This window comes from Stegastes partitus, unplaced genomic scaffold (genome assembly GCF_000690725.1).
Source record: "Stegastes partitus isolate 25-593 unplaced genomic scaffold, Stegastes_partitus-1.0.2 Scaffold820, whole genome shotgun sequence".
NCBI classification, from domain to species: Eukaryota; Metazoa; Chordata; class Actinopteri; family Pomacentridae; genus Stegastes; species Stegastes partitus.
The window spans coordinates 205,043-218,784 of NW_007578551.1; the positions used below are offsets into that span (position 1 = coordinate 205,043).

Sequence of the window (13,742 nt, forward strand, 5' to 3'; positions counted from 1 at the left end):
CAGAACAACAACAAACAATACTCAGGATATCAGTTTGTGATTTAACTCTTATATTGACCTACTTTTCGACTTGTCCCAATACTACAACAGCATAATAGAATTCCTGAAATGTAGTTGTGTTTTTTTTGTGTTTATGTGCCTCCCTGTGATCTTCTATGGCTCCATCAGGCCCCTTCATGAAGAATGTCTGCAGCCTCCATGGGTCGACCTGATATGACTGAACTCTGAGGATCACCAGAGGTCACCGTTTGCTAGAACCATATATGGAAACAACACAGCCGGGTCCCCCCGACCCACGAGAAACCAACCGTCCCTTAGAAAATTAGATTTGCACCTCATGTCTATTTCAGAGCCTGCGGGGCCGCGGTCAGCCGTTAAACACCGCCCTCGCAGGCAGCCACGGCGACAAGAAACAAACACAAGCGACGTGCCGGGAGGCGGAGTGACGTCATCCGGGAAGCCGTTGGTTTCCAGCTCGGGATCAGCCCGCTGCTTCTCATGTAGAGACCTGGGAAGTTACCGCACCGTCGAAAACCACCTATTTTTTTATTCCACTTTTTAAAAACAACTTCTTCTTCTTTTTTTCTTCCTTCTTCGCTGTTCAGCCTCAAACATCTCAGCGGCACCATGTCTTTCGTCCCCGGTCAGCCGGTCACCGCCGTGGTGGTAAGTTTGGACCCGCGTCCGTTCACCGGGACGCTATTGTTCGGCTCCGACATCAAAACCTCACAGTTCTGTGTTAGTTAACCAAACGCCATAACTAGCTAACTAACCAACTAGCTAACGTTAGCTAGCTGCTGTTAACTGTAACTTTCTTTGTTTTGCTTAAAGTCAACACAGTGGAAGCTGCTTAACAGTTAGCAAAAAGAAAAAAGGTCAGTTAGCAACGTTTAATTTAACTAATGACCTCGTTAAATCAGTAGATAATGGAGTTTTCTAACAGGAAACAGCATGTTATTTTGTTAATTTAAAGGCTGGTGGACGTGCAGACACACAGCTCGTCTGTAAAATGGGCGTCACCGCTGCTGGGAGCCTTCCTGGTCCACCGACATGCAGCCTGACAGGGCAGGACAAAAAGTGCTGTTTGTTCAGTTTATCACATCAGAAGTCAACAATAAAGCCTTAAAATCAATGCAGAGGAGTGTGAGACACGGCGGGGGACATGTAGCTGGTGTTTTGTCATTTATATGATGTGGAAACAGGTTGACTTCCAAACCGGGCAGCCCCCTGTTCAGACATGAGACATTCCTGCCTCAGTAATCCGTTAAAGTGACGGCATTCTGGCATTCAGACAGAGCCCAGCTTTATGTTATTGTTCCTCATTCACACAGACTTAGACAGCTAACCAGGACATGTATGAGGCATTAAAGGGCAAAAACAAACTAAATGTAAACTTAACAGAAGCTAATCAGTGTCCAAATGACAAACTACTGCTTTACCAACAGGTTTTTATTTATTTATTGTTAGATTTAGACAAATCCTGTCTCCATGTCAGGGATGATTTATATTTATAGCTAATTAATGGGGTTGCAGTTATCAGTTATTTCAATAATCGAGCATTCTATCGATTATTCTGACGATTAATCGAGTAATCGGATAAAATCGGAAAATTACTTTAGCTTAATTTGATACTAATACATATTTTTCTTTGTGGGTTATTTTATAACAGTACGAGTTTGACACGAGCAGACATCCGTCCCGTATCATGCCTATATCGTGTAGCATATAGTGGATTAAATTAAGAACATTTTTACTCACAGAATTACTCATGGAATCGTTACTACTTAATGAAGTTGCAGCTGTTGCTCCACGTGTAAATTTGGGCAATCGTCACTTTGGAGGCTCTCATGTGAAACCTGCAGGTTTTTAAATCACTGTAGAGGAAAGACTCCTACAAACAGCTGGAGACAACAAACCTAACCCTGACCCTGTGACAGCTCACCTGTCTGATGTGATCACTAAAGTGTTGGAGCTCGTCGGGAAATGATTTGTAAAGAAAAGTAATTACTGAGATGCTGCTGGTTGATGCTGCAGGCGTTTAATACCCTCAGAGGACAGACTCTGTGTGATGTTCTTGGTGGTTAAATATAGAAAAGGATTCTCAAAATCACTTCACTCAACTCAAAGTCCTGCTGCCTGTGCGTGTCTTATCTGACTGGGTGTGGTTCACAGACGTGATACAAGGAACTGTTGCTCAATCAGACTTGCTACGATCGCCGTCATGACTTCTACGGAAATATGAGTCAACCTAATCCATCGCTGTGAATATAATGGAAAAGGATCTGAGATGGACTGACGTCAGTATGGCATTCACCCAATTATCCTCATTAATAATTAATCAGTTTATTATTTTTTCTCATCATTTAGTCCATAAAATGGCAGAAAATAGACTCCGACTGAAACATCGCTCGAAAGATATTATCTGTCAAACACAAAGAAAAAAGACCAGAGATGCAAAGTGGAGAAAGATTTCCAAAATAACACAACAACACTAAATAAAACAATAAAAGCACCAAAAAAACATGAAATTAGGGAAAAAGAGTGAGAGACTATAGAGGGTAACTATGATAAAACAAGAGCAAAATAGTTTTAATTAGAAATCAAAACGTTGTCCAGCCTGACGTTTATCACAGATTTTGGTTCATTAATTCTTCTGTCAAAGAAGCTAAATCTGTTGACCTGATTATTTGGCTAATTAGGTAATAGAAGGTCAACCTGTGAGGCTTATGAGCCTCTCTTCACATGAAGCGAGTGACGTTCCAGCCTGACTAACTGACAAACACTTAATCAGACAACCAGTCATCCTCAGACTTCACTGTATCGGCCACAGCGCTGAGAGGCGTCCTTGTTACCGATACAGAGGCCGTCTTTGTGTCCGAGGACTCTGGCTGTCATCCGTCCATCTGGTGTCGTGAATCTGCAGCTGCTTGTCAGCGTGAAGGGCAGGACTCCATTAATAACCTCCCTCTGTGGACTGAAACCAGCTGTTTGTCTGCGCTTGAATCTCGAAAAATTCTGTCTCGGGATGAAAACATCTGCACTTCAGTATCACCCACAAACACGATCTGTCCTATAAGTGGGTTTGCTTGTAGCTTTTTAACAAAGATGAATAATTAAAGGCCTGGTAATTCATATTAGAAGTGAAGAGTTTAAAACATTTCTTTATGGAGCTTCTCTCATCACCAGCATCAGTAGAAACACTGTCTAACCGCTGTTACTCTGAAAAGACACCTGCCAGTATCTGATTCTGTTTTCTTCTGTTACATAGCAACGAATTGAGATCCAGAAGTTACGGCAAGGAAACAACCTGATCCTGGGCTTCAGCATCGGAGGAGGCATCGACCAGGATCCCGGGCAGAACCCCTTCTCTGAGGACAAGACCGATAAAGTACGAAGCATTTGTTTGTCTTCTAGCTTATTTGTCTGTCTTTGTTCTGACTGTAAATAGCTCTACACCACGTTTAATGTCATTATTATTATTATTATTAGAGTTTATAAGGAATGTGAGGATACAGTTTGTATTCTTAGGTTTCTACATTACTGACGTGAGACAAACGTGCCAGAAGCATCAAATCACATCTGAAAAAGTCAAACTCACACTTAATGTTTATGTGTTTAAAATAATCAAGCTTATTGTTCATTTAGAGAGAAAAACAGGACTTTGTGTTACGATTCAGTTATGTGGTGAGATGATCCAAGTTTAATGTATTTAGAAGGAAAAATTATGTAGTTAGGAATCAACTGATGTGTGTTTTTTTCGGGTCAAGACTGATTATTAGTAATCAATGAGATTGATTATTGATGTTTGAGACTAATCTATATTTGCATTAAAAGTGAAAATATTGATCCCAACATTTAGAATAACTCAAACTTTAACACAGAACTTACTGTAGTTAAAATGCATTTGTTTATTTTGCATATGTGTCGTTGAAAGACAACTTTTCAGAATCGATCGGATCTGATCGTCAGTCGATTCCTGGTCAATGAGCACAACTGAAACAGATAAAACTAGAACATGTGTCATCGTCAGTTTACTTTGCCGTCTCTTGTCCTGATCTCATCCCCGTGTTGAGTCACTGTGGTATCGCTTTATGAGCTGCAGGTCTGAACACATTATTTATCGCCTCAAGACGGAACTAATCAGCTGAGTCACAGACACCAACGCTGCAGGTTTGCACAGAGCCTCGTCCTACCTGCTGACTCTGGAGCGGTGAAACGTTTCAGATGAATAATAGTTTCCCTTCAGGCTCACGTCTCAGCTTTTACCTTCTGGCATTTCAAACTTTCCTTCAGATGCTTTTGACATATTTAGAAGTATTGCAGCAGCGTTCTCACAGAGTTGCGGGAGACGTTCTGATCTCTGTTACGCCACCGAACGCTTGATCCTGAAAGAACCACGAGCTTCTGTCTGGTTTTCTTAAAGCGTCTGCTCTCATGGTGCTGGAATGGTTTGTAGATAAATCAACGAGCTCATTTTCACCTGGACAGGTAACCAGTCTATCACAGGGCTACACTTAGAGACAGACAACCAAGCACACTCACATTCACACCTACGGACAATTTACAATCACCAATTAACCTCAGCATGTTTCTGGACTGTGGGAGGAAGCCGGAGAACCCGGAGAGAACCCACGCTGCACGGGGAGAACATGGAGACTCCACGCAGAAAGATCCCGGGTGTCCTCACCGGGACCCCAACCAACGACCTTCTAGCTGTGAGGCGACGGTGCTAACCACTGAGCCACTTGCAGCCCCAGTTAAAATCAAATGGCATGAAAAGAAGAATTTATGGCAATAATGCATAAAAAGAAAAATTAACAAGGCCAAAAAATTGTGGGAATTGACAATGAGACATATAGTTGTTAAATAATTTATGTGAGAAAAATGTCAGAAGTCATTGTTTCAGCTTCACTAATGCTGTTAATCTTTATTTTATATCAGTGTAAAGTAGATTTTTGACTGCTGGAGTATTGGTAGAACAAATGAGTAATCTGATGACTCTAGAAATCATGTTGGACATTTTGAACTGTGTCCTGACGCTTCACAGACAAAAATTATCTCTAAAAGTAATCATCAACATAACAGAAATAACTGTAAGTAGCCGTCCTGGTTCTGAAGTTAGCGCTGGTTTATGCACCAGATATTATAAAAGCCTTTTTATTTTGTTATCATGACTATAAATATGAGGATTAGGGGCTTGTATTCTATCAAGACACTGAGTTATTGGTGACAAAATACAGTTTGATAATAATAATAAGCTGTTGAAATGAATATTAATTTAAACATTGCACATTATTCCATCCTGTCAGACACATTGTTGGCTTTTCCAAACTGACAGAAAAAGAGATTTAAGATATTATGGTGAGGATGTCTTCCAGCATTTGGTCTCTACGTTGCTTTTGCAGTTGAATTTAGTAACTTAATAGAATATAAAGTGAAAATAAGAACAGCTTGAGGTGTAAAAAGTCCTATTAGACTATTCTGCTGTGTCCCTTCACCTGAAATGCGTTTGAGGTTAATTCTGTATTAGTTGTCTCTCATTATTTTATATGTGTGTCCTCTTCTTGTTAGACAGGAGGTCTGTGTAACTCTACAGCTGTGATGATGTGACATAGTGAGTGTTTGTGTCGTCCACAGGGCATCTACGTGACCAGGATAACGCCTGGAGGACCAGCAGACGTCGCAGGCCTGATGATGGGAGACAAAATAATGCAGGTGAGATGAACGTTCTGCTTTTGTTAAATCAAAGCTCCACTAGATGGCAGCGTGTGCTGTCAGGCAGGAGCCTTGAAAGCCGCTGCAGCTTCTCTCATCCGGACCCCTGTTTCCTCCTCCTCCCAGGTGAACGGCTGGGACATGACCATGGTGACTCACGACAAGGCTCGTAAAAGGCTGACGAAGAAGAACGAAGACGTGGTGCGGCTACTGGTGACCAGGAAGTCGCTGGAGGAGGCCGTCAAACACTCTATGGGCACCTACCACAAGCAGTAACGTGGTGACCTACAGGCACAGAGTAAAGCAATAGTCAAGGACTGAACGCTCTGACGTGCAGAGACTCCCCCAAATTCATGTGATGGTTGCACCGTGGCCTTTAGAACTTTATCAATGCAAACAGACAAGAAAAAAAACACTCGATCATCCTGGTGACGCCTCCAGACGTCTGACTTTGAGTATGTTAGTTTTTTACACTTTCTGACTGAACCCCACCTCGTCCACTTTCCTTTTTAGATATGTTTGTAGTGTAGCTGATAGGAGGGATAAATGATATGAGAATGTGACTCTGAACGTCAGAGTTCAGGAACAGGACAAACACATTCAGTACGGTCACTACATTCACTGCTGCTTGTTATTTCTGAATAAGACTGAAGTGAGCTGTTGGAGGACAGGAAGGTGCAGCACAACGTTATCGATTCATTCCCACTTCAGTCCTCTTTCCGAGTTCTTTGGGAGCAACTGTAGTTTGTCTTGATGTATTTAGCCGACCAAAGCTGGAGAGAAGCTCAGAGTCTCCTCAATGATCCGCTTCTCGTCTCATTTAAAGAACCGACATGCAGCGTTGAAATGCCAAAGTAAGAGCTCAGACACTCAGTTCAATCCAGCGCAGCGTCTGTAATCAGTTTGCTTTTTGTTTTTTTAAATAATGGTACAGTATGCTGTAAAAAATATACAAAAAATGTCTTTCACTAATTTTACTGATGCACATTTCTCTTGTATTTATCTTGCTTTTGGGTAACGTGTGGAAAACATCGTCTCTCTTTCTGTATCTACTGCAGTCACACATGCAGATTTACTTCTACGTTAACGCTGATTATTCAGAACATTTCATAGACTGGACCTCAGGTTCAGCAGGAGAACGGTGGTGAGTTGTGGTTTTCTCTCAGAGGAGAAGTGTCCTACTGGATCGTTTCTAACTCTAAAATGTTCTGATGTTTCTGGTCAGACCAAAAGTCCAAACCTGAACCGAGCAGGAGTGAATGTTGTTGCACAGCAGCCTTAAATGAACACTTCATACCACCGCCTTGAATGATTCGTCTCGCTCTGTTTGTCCAGCGTGGTTTAGTTTCTAAACTGTTTCTCTGATACAGCCACTAAATTCAACAATATTCTGGTTTAGAAATCTTAAAGCATTAATGCCATTATTATTATTATTATTATTATTATTATTATTATTATTATTATTATTATTATTAATAATAATAATAATATCTGATATCTGTGGGTGAGCTTTTTTTGTTTTCTTATTGGTTTATGAAATAATTTTGTACGTGTTCAGCAGAACTATTTGATTTTTCCAGTATTAACTTTATGCAATAATCACGTTTGTAAAATGTTTTCATTCCAAAAAAATGTAAAAATCAAGCAGCACTACATTGGCATGACAATAAATGAACGCTGGAGATATTTCGTACTATTCAGGTCGTATTCAAAGGCATCAGATTATTGTTATTTACAGTTATGTAATGAAAGCTTTTTATATTTGACAGCACAGGCTCGACAACCTTTCTAGGCCTCACAGTGAAATCATATCTGCTAACAGATTACGCTCTTAATTACAATAATAATTACATCCAGAATATCAAAGAGTGTTTTTCCCCGCTTTTCAAATCATTTAAAGTATTTCTGAGGCCTAACCAGGTGTTCCTGGAGCTCCTCCATCATTGTGAGACCCGTTGGGGGTTCGTGAGCCGCTGGTTGAGGGAAAAGAAGATTTTCTCTGACTTGTTTCTGTCTTCCTCCAGATTTTGTAAACTGTCAGCTGAGCACGAATGTTTTGCATCTGATTGTCTGCAGTTTACTGTATGAATGTTTCTCAGATAAAACAAAAACAAGGACTGAAAACCAAACCTGCCCGTTTGCCTTTTATTGATAAAGCCTGACGAAGCTATTTTTGCTCCTCTGCTAAAACCCTTTTTGTCCTCCAGGTTCCTTCAAATAGCTTCACTTTGCCAGTTATAAAGTAATGAGATGACATTTCAAAGCACAAAAATCTATTCCCTGACCTTTCCGTATGTACCGAGGTGTTTTGATACAGAGAGCTTTTCTTCACTTTCATCTCCTAAAAACATGATCCTGGAGCCAATCGCTCACCTTTGAACCGACGGCTCTCTGGATAAAGTTGGCCGTGATGCAGCAAAATGAGAATGTTTCGCCGAAAACAACTCAGAAAGCTTTACCCAACTAATTCCTTTTTTAACTGTTTAGTTATTTTCAGGCAGCTGCAGTTTGTAGTCGTGCTAATCGAGCTGGTTATTCGCTTGTTGGTGTTGCTAAAAGTGAATTTTCAGTTTTTTGGAGGCCACAGTTTGGCTGAGTTTGCTGTGTAATGTTTAAAGTCTTAAAATAACACCTGGTCACATCATGGGAGAGGGTCGATTTAGGGCAACGCTGAGCTAAAATCCCCCCTTTGAGAAATAATTGATGAGCTAGCCGTGTGTGTGTGTGTGTGTGTGTGTGTGTGTGTTATTTTTATTCCGGGGACAGGAGGAAGCGCGCTCCATTCCACTCACCTGGGCATCATAACGCTGTTACGCCATGTTGTGAGACAATAACGTGGTCGAACAAACATCTCAGCCGGCGCTCACACTTTGCGTTTGCTCTCGGCGACACCGCGGCGTTAACACATCGTGCGTTGCTAGGTAACTAATGGACAGCTATAAGTGTAAGTACTTCATTACAGGAGCTGCTGTGTGCTATCATTCAATCAGCACTTACACATTATTGGCACTGATCATAATTTTGTTGCCATGGCTCTTTAACTGACTTAATTATTATTTTTTGATAACTAGGTGACCCCTGTCTATTTCAATACTTATTGATAATCTATTAATTTACACACAAACTTACCAAAAAGAATCAACTCTTCTAAATTCACAGCAGACAAAACTTGTGATATTGCACCGAAAGAATGCAGTTCTTCTACCAGCAGGAGCAGATAAACGTTCCTCCCCGCAGGCGGTTGAATAATTACACTATCTAAACGTGGATCATACATGATCCATGCCTCCCACGTCGTGGTAGGATAATTGTGTTGCCATGGCGATGCAATCTGCTGCCATCGCTTTGGTCCTACACCAGATTGGAACCAGAGGGAAGCCCACAGTCGTGGATCCATCCCTATGTTGGGGAGTAATAAAGGGCTGAAGGGGTTCATGGTGGTGAATGTGGGAGCACGCAGAGGCCATCTGAGTGTTTTAATCCTGTTAATGAAGAGCGGAGCGGTTTGATGCTTTGTTACGGGAGATAAGTGATAATTAAGTTCAGCAGAGTGTTATTCTGCTGCTTCTTTGAAAACCAGCCGCGTTAGCTGGTGTTGTTTAAGCCCAAAGACCCTGAACCAGTCAGGATAAATGTATAATGTGCATAAAGTAGAGAAAAACCATGAAGGATCCATCCATACCACTGTGCTTCAAAAAGTTCTCGGCCTCATCTGAAAACATCACAGGAGAAAGATTGTCCTCACTTTGATTCTTAACAGTCTCCTTTAATGTCCAGCGATGTTGAAGCTTCGTTATCCCTTTGCAGAGGAAGGTCACATCTTGAGCCTCCAGATTCTCGTCAACAGCATGCATGGCTTCATCATCAAGAAAAAGGCAAGTGAGATTTCCGTTTGGGAAACACTTGGTGCAGGTTGGATGGTGCATGGAGCGACAGTTTGAAGCCACATTTGACTGTTTCTTTAACTGCTATTTAGCTTCTTTGGTTTCCCTCTCATGTACTGACTGTTAAAGGTCACCACCTGCAAAGAAATGACGACAAACATTTAACTTGTTGTGGACAGTGCTTTAAGGCTCTGTACTTTACAGTTATGCCCCAAAATTTGAGTTTCAGCCCTTGTTTTGCCGTTAAAACCGACAACTTTTACCCGTACGTCCATTTCAGCCAGTCTTGGTGGCAGCAGGCAAAGAAGCATTCCAGACTTTTCTCCCTCCAGTAATGCCTACCGGCTCCTACTGGAGGATGCCCAGACCTGATGAGATACGCAATCGCCTTAGAGAGTTCTGGACCTACCTCAGGGTCTTCTCCCAACTAGACATGCCTGAAAGAGGTCCAACAGAAGTTGCCCTGGAGGCATCCTATCTCCCTCCAATGCAAATGAGCAGTGACTTTACTCTGAGCTCCCTCCGAATGTCCAAATTCATATCCCAGAGCCCAGACACCCAATGGAGGAAAACCCCATTTTGGCGGCTTGTAACCATAATCTGGATCTTTTGGTTCCAACCCAGAGCTCATTAACAGAGGTGAAGGCTGTCATGTGGATCCACTTGTAAATCTTCACAATGTTTTAGTAAAACACCGTTACCGATGACACTGCACCAAGCTCTCACGCTCCATTTTCCCGTGAACGAGATCCCGAGATACTTAAACTCTCCTCTTTGTGGCATCAGTTCACCTCAATCCACATCCAGCACAGACCTGAAAGCGACAAAGACAGGACAGCAAGCAAGCAAGCACCTAGTGGCACAGAGGGGTCATCACACCATGTTGGTCCTCCTGAATCCGAGTTTCAGTCGGAATCTTTGTTCTGGAGTAAACCTTCCCTGGTAGGCTGAGCAGTGTTATACCCTGATAATAACTGGAGCATGTCGTCTGGTCCTTTCTTTAAAAATGAGAACCACTATCGCAGTCTGACACTCAACGGGGGTTGTTGAGACGTGGACATTGGACGTATGGAAGTGTCCAGTAGGACTTTGGCAATGGGTTGCAGTGTCGGGCCTCCATGGATCGGGTTTGTTCTGATGCGTTAGATTGGGCTTTTGGGAGTTTGAAGGCTGAGCCAATGTCTATATGTCTGTTCTTTAAGTTTCTCAGATGTGGCCAGAGATACTGTTGCAGGAAGAAGCTACCATCTGGGAGTACCACGAGGAGCGTATCTAGTCCGCGATGACGTTTGGGTGGATGGTCCAAGTCGTGGTAACATCTGCATGAATGCCAAGAGCCAAGGTTTCCCAGCAGAACTTTACCTGTCAGTAGTTTTTTAGTGTTGTGGTTGCTAAGTGTCCTTGGTTCCTTGGTTGTAGACGTTCAGTCCCAGGTTTGGTTTCCACTCAATCATATGTTTTCTAGCAGCACATCCTTAGAGACTCTCATCAGTCGTAGTCAGCGACGGAAGCATCTTTGAGGCCACATGTCTGACGAGACGGACTGAAGAACGGCAAGAACTAATCTACTTGGACGTGAGTTTCTGTAAAGGAGGTATGAGTCCTTCTTAGGCATCACACCAGTCCATCGTTGTTTATTAGGCTACAATAGAAAAGAAGTCCTTGAAGTGCTCGATGAGACCGATCTACTGGCAGCATGAAGACTATACAAACTTCATCTGTCAGAGATGATCATGTTGTACGATCAAAAGGTTCTGAACAACGATTAAATGGACCTTGTGTCAGTGATTATTAGATCAAATATTGAAACAAGAACAAACACACTGTTGCTCTAAAGAAGTAAAGAAGAGACACGAGTAAAGACAGAACTATGCACCACCAGGAACTGGATTTGAATGAATTTACTGGGTTGAAACTGAATTCCGTTCTCGTAATTCAAATGACGGGATTCAGTTTCAGTTTCTAGTGGTGCACACTGTGTTTGTGCCCGAACACATGGACACTGCTGTTGAGTATCTGTGATAATATTAAAGGTAAAGATGGAAATTCAGCAGCTGGATATAAATGAGACGCTGTTAAGACAAGAACTACCAAAGTACAATAAGGATAAAAATAAAGATGTAATAAAGACTGTGTCCACCTTTCACATGTGTAGATAAATTTACATATGGATGTGTGTCAACTATAAGGTTTAGAATTAAAAAAAATTTCTGTTATTTTACATTAAAGCCTAATTTAGCTATTTGCACAATTTTTCCGTCTTTTTTGTGCAGAATAATTTCTTCTTAGAGCAGTTTAAATACGATTGTTTAAAACAAAAAGCATAAATGTGGTGCAGATTTCTTCCTTTTTTTTGTCCATTTCGTGTTCTTGCATATCAATGTAACTTTGGCGAGTGTGCTGTGTGGGTGTGATAGTGAAACGCCGGGCAGCTGGATGCCAACGGGGTTACAAACGCACGAGTTCCCCAGAGTTCAGCAACCAGCAGATGCATGTTGTCATAGCAATAAGTGCTGTGTGGTTGTACAGGGGCATCCTGCAGGAATAAAAATCCAGCTGTTCATCATTCACATCAGCTTCAATCTTTATAGTTTTACCAAGTAGAGGATTAAACACAGAGCGGCTGTTTATTCTGACTTTATTCTGATAATAAATCCCATTCAGAGGCTGTTTGGTGGGATGCTGGTTTCTCTGCTGGCTTCGTGCAGGCAGCAGGTGGTTTCATCTTTATTGTTATTTTTCTCTCCTGAAGACTCCTTAACCTCTCCTCCTCCCACGCAGACCTCCCAGGCGCCCAGCTCAGCCGGAGGCGCACGGAAACAGCGCAGAGAGCTCCGTAGTAAAGCGGGAGTGATGATGATGATGAGGATGATGAGGGGAGCTACAGTGTGTGGGCATCGTCGCTTCATTACCGGCTGCGTGGAGGAGAGGAAGGCATCCACATGACGGCGTGAGGATCCCACTGGCTGAGGTTTTATCCCTAATTAATGTCATTTTGCATAATGACTAATTAGGATGACTTTTGTGAGGTCTGAGTGAAAGTTGTCTTGAAAGATTTGAGTGAAGTTTTAATCTGTGTTTTGCAGCTTCTTCAAGGAGGAAACCGAAGGAATCAGCTCCTGATGACCGACTGACTCCAGCAGAGACAGAAACAGGGTAACCAGCTTCTTTTATTAATGCTTCTTTTAATGTGGCTGCTCGAGTTTTTATAAGAAAATTGCAAGAAGGAAAAAAAAGATGCATCTGGAGGAAAAGATGTTCATTTATTTCCTTTATCTATTTAAACTTTCCTGTAAAATGATGGTAAATGTGCTCTTCTATAGTTCTACTGCTGTAATCCACTTAAACAGTTAATTACTGTATAACTGATTAAAGTGCAGTGAAATATGGGGTTAATGTGCGACTAGGTTTTGCAGTAATATATTACATTTATATCGTGTTACCGCTGTAATCAATAAAAAGGTGTTGCTACCAGTAAATTACAACATTTTCTTCAACTGAAATAATGTTAACTGCTGATAAATCACATGAATAACAATCTTTTATATTTATGATCCAAACACAAACTCAGTTTAACGTATAAAAATGCAAATATGACTAAAACAACTAGAACGATAACGGATGAAGTTTTATGTTTATGGATTTAAAGTCAGCAACGTCTGAAAACAAATGATTTAAGTCTAATAAATACATTTTAGAAACCAAAAAATGAACTTATTATGAAAAATAAAATAAAAAACACCCCAAAAGCATCAGATTTTGCAGTATTCTATCTATCTATCTATCTATCTATCTATCTATCTATCTATCTATCTATCTATCTATCTATCTATCTATCTATCTATCTATCTAAAGCGTTTGGTCAAAATTTAAGCAAAACTATAAAAAATATATTAAAAACAAGAAAAAACAAACAACATCAAAATATGGAAAATTCCAAACATTGATTTTATTCAATCCAAAACAAACTCAGATGTTTTCTAACAGCCAGAACCTGTAGTTCTGCTGTGATTGGTCCGTCCATCAGGGGGGATGTAGCTCAGTGGTGGAGCATGTATCAGGTCCTGGGTTCAGTTCCCGGCTTCTCCACAGCGCTGGTCCACTGAAGGAGTAAAAACACTGACAAGCAGCTGTTAAACACTG

At 41.3% G+C, this 13,742-nt stretch overlaps 1 protein-coding gene across 1 annotated transcript; it reads left to right on the top strand.

Moving 5' to 3' along the window:
* Positions 1–440: 440 nt before the first annotated feature.
* tax1bp3 (Tax1 (human T-cell leukemia virus type I) binding protein 3) lies at positions 441–7,844 on the top strand. Its single transcript, XM_008292599.1, has 4 exons — positions 441–666; positions 3,269–3,388; positions 5,638–5,715; positions 5,842–7,844. Exons 1-4 carry the CDS (start codon positions 628–630, stop codon positions 5,989–5,991), a joined length of 387 nt encoding a protein of 128 aa, XP_008290821.1. The 5' UTR covers positions 441–627; the 3' UTR covers positions 5,992–7,844.
* The last annotated feature ends 5,898 nt before the right edge of the window (positions 7,845–13,742 follow it).

What these genes read in the sequence shown, in the direction of transcription:
- tax1bp3 (XM_008292599.1), top strand. Translation starts at nt 628, where the DNA reads ATGTCTTTCGTCCCCGGTCAGCCGGTCACCGCCGTGGTG. An exon ending in CTGAGGACAAGACCGATAAA is followed by an intron (nt 3,389 to 5,637) that starts GTACGAAGCATT and finishes TGTCGTCCACAG; the next exon opens with GGCATCTACGTGACCAGGAT. An exon ending in TGGGAGACAAAATAATGCAG is followed by an intron (nt 5,716 to 5,841) that starts GTGAGATGAACG and finishes TCCTCCTCCCAG; the next exon opens with GTGAACGGCTGGGACATGAC.